This window comes from Rhagoletis pomonella, unplaced genomic scaffold (genome assembly GCF_013731165.1).
Source record: "Rhagoletis pomonella isolate Grant_MI unplaced genomic scaffold, Rhpom_1.0 Rhpom_scaffold_00009, whole genome shotgun sequence".
Classification (NCBI taxonomy): Eukaryota; Metazoa; Arthropoda; class Insecta; order Diptera; family Tephritidae; genus Rhagoletis; species Rhagoletis pomonella.
Window position 1 is genome coordinate 31,394,571 of NW_023458563.1, and position 2,233 is coordinate 31,396,803.

The 2,233-nt window shown below is 39.1% G+C and overlaps 1 protein-coding gene across 2 annotated transcripts in view; it reads left to right on the top strand.

Moving 5' to 3' along the window:
* The window catches only part of LOC118745723 (slo-interacting protein 1), a 30,147-nt gene extending 28,402 nt beyond the window's left edge, over nt 1-1,745 (top strand). For both annotated transcript variants that reach the window (XM_036479346.1, XM_036479345.1), the window contains one exon: nt 773-1,745. In XM_036479346.1, the coding sequence (XP_036335239.1) occupies nt 773-1,615 (843 nt within the window). In that variant the 3' untranslated portion in view covers nt 1,616-1,745. The remainder of the gene's footprint in view (nt 1-772) is intronic.
* The last annotated feature ends 488 nt before the right edge of the window (nt 1,746-2,233 follow it).

The window sequence follows — 2,233 nt, forward strand, 5'->3', positions numbered from 1 at the left end:
TATCGAAAATTTGGCGTCATTGCCTAAAATTTCCACTCGACTAGTGTATTGAAACGGAAGAACTTGGCAGCACTGCATACTTTTCGACAATTTTCGTCGTTTACTTATTTCAGCACGACAGTAGACAATGCTAATGTAGTCGAGTCGTACAATTCAGCCTAATTTACGACTTACGCAATGAGGCTGATAATTTTGGCTCTTCTGTATTATGCCAGCCCGTTGCAAAAACACAATATTCTTTGCACTTCGTAGTACAGTCATGGAAGGACCGCGTATATGGAGCAAAAAATCAAGCTCCAACTGATATATTGTGAATGACTGTAATTTTTTTAGCTATATTATTGTGAATTAGCTACGCTAACTATCGGAGTTCATACGACAAACATCGATTCGTAATAGGGGGTAACAGAGGGAAGGGTTTATCGTGCATTGTACGAACTCATAATAGGCGGGTTACTTATAATATGGTTTTAACCCCAAAACGTCCACCTTATTTGCGTCTATGGTAGCATACTGGCCACGCAGTTATTCAGGGAAAACTCTAAGCCTCCAAGGTACTAGAGTGTCCAAATCCTATGTCATATAGTCAGTGCCCCTAAGTCTGACCTTACTAAAGCAGTGCTACATGCTACTGTTATTTGTAATTAAAAAATTGGAATTGTATTGTATACCGTTTGATTTCTTAATTTTTTTTTAAACATTTATATTGAGTTCACTTTTTTTGCTAATGTTATCATAATATTCTTTGTATTTGTATTTTGGTGCGCAATAGGTGAGAACAGGAATCCGCCAAACAATGGCTGTAACAACCCGAGTCGACGAAGTCAATCACAAAAGTCTCGCCAAAGAAGATACCATGGTTTGGAAAGTGAAGCGTCGGCAAGACGGCACAAGGTATATTGTACGTCGCCCTGCTCGTAATCGCTGCCTGTTACGTGATCGGTCTATACGCATCAATACCGAACATGTTCGTAACAGACATATGTCAACCACTACTGAGGAAGATAATATATCAGAGGTCAAAGTTGGCCGCTATTGGTCAAAAGAAGAACGTAGAAAACACATAGAGCGCGCTCGGGAACGAAAACAGCAACACCAACTTCAAAAACAGCAAATAACTGATGATAATAATCTGTCGAAAGTGTTCGTAAAAGACCAATCTTCTTTGAAACTTGTTCAGCAAAAAAAAACTGGATTGATTCCACAGCGTACAAACCAGAACCGGTTCGCAGAGCATTCGGGAAATCAGACTCAACAACCAAACATCACTACGCCCTTGCAACAACATTACCAACTGCAATTTAACTCGTCTAGAATACAGCATCAAAAACAGGCGAGGTGTGATTCTAATGCAACTACCTGCGCCCCCAATGTTTCGTTTAATGAAAAACAAAGCATATCGCCGAAAGAGCTAGCACTTGAAACAGGTGAAACTGAAACGTGTAGAATATCAGAAATTGGAGCAGTAAGTTCTAAATCGAATTGCCCGGTATTCCCTAGCTCATTAGTGGTGACGGGATCCCAAACGGCTGTTGTCGTTACCAATACTTCCACTTTTCCAGCTGCCGTCGAAAAGAGTGAATTACAAAATTGTATCTCTATTACTACCATATAAAGTATTATTGATATATTTTGGGAGTCTCAGTCTTTCTTCATTCCATTTTCATTTAAATCACTTGTTTTATATCATTGAAAACAAAATTATTAAAAAATAAAGATAATACTAGTCTTGTGAGTTCAATCTATTTTACTCTTTATTCATATAGATTCATTCATTCCCAAAGTGGTCCGGGTGGACCACTACGTTGGCGTGAAAAAAATATAGGGGTCCACGAGTTGTAATTGGGAGTCCACGAAAATTTATCTGGTTTCGATAGTACAGAACCAAAATGGTTGCTTGATAACCTCTTTATTTAGCTTTAATTTGTTTGAGTGTTGTATAGTGCATTTGACACTGCTACACTTACCGTCGTTGTGTCTTCATACGTGGGGAAGCCTTGAATTCCACCTGCATACTAAAAAGAAATGGATGTTGGTATAACACTGAGTGAGGCGAGACGAAATTTGCTAGCGACAAAGATTTGAGCACTTGTGTCTTTTCAGTGCTACAGGATAGTACGCCACCATTACCTTTGGTAAAGAGATTCTATAATGATGAGTTCCCTGAGGCTGAATGCTGGCTTAATTCCAGTACTGAGCCCGGATTCACACATTTTGGAATCTTCACTGATGG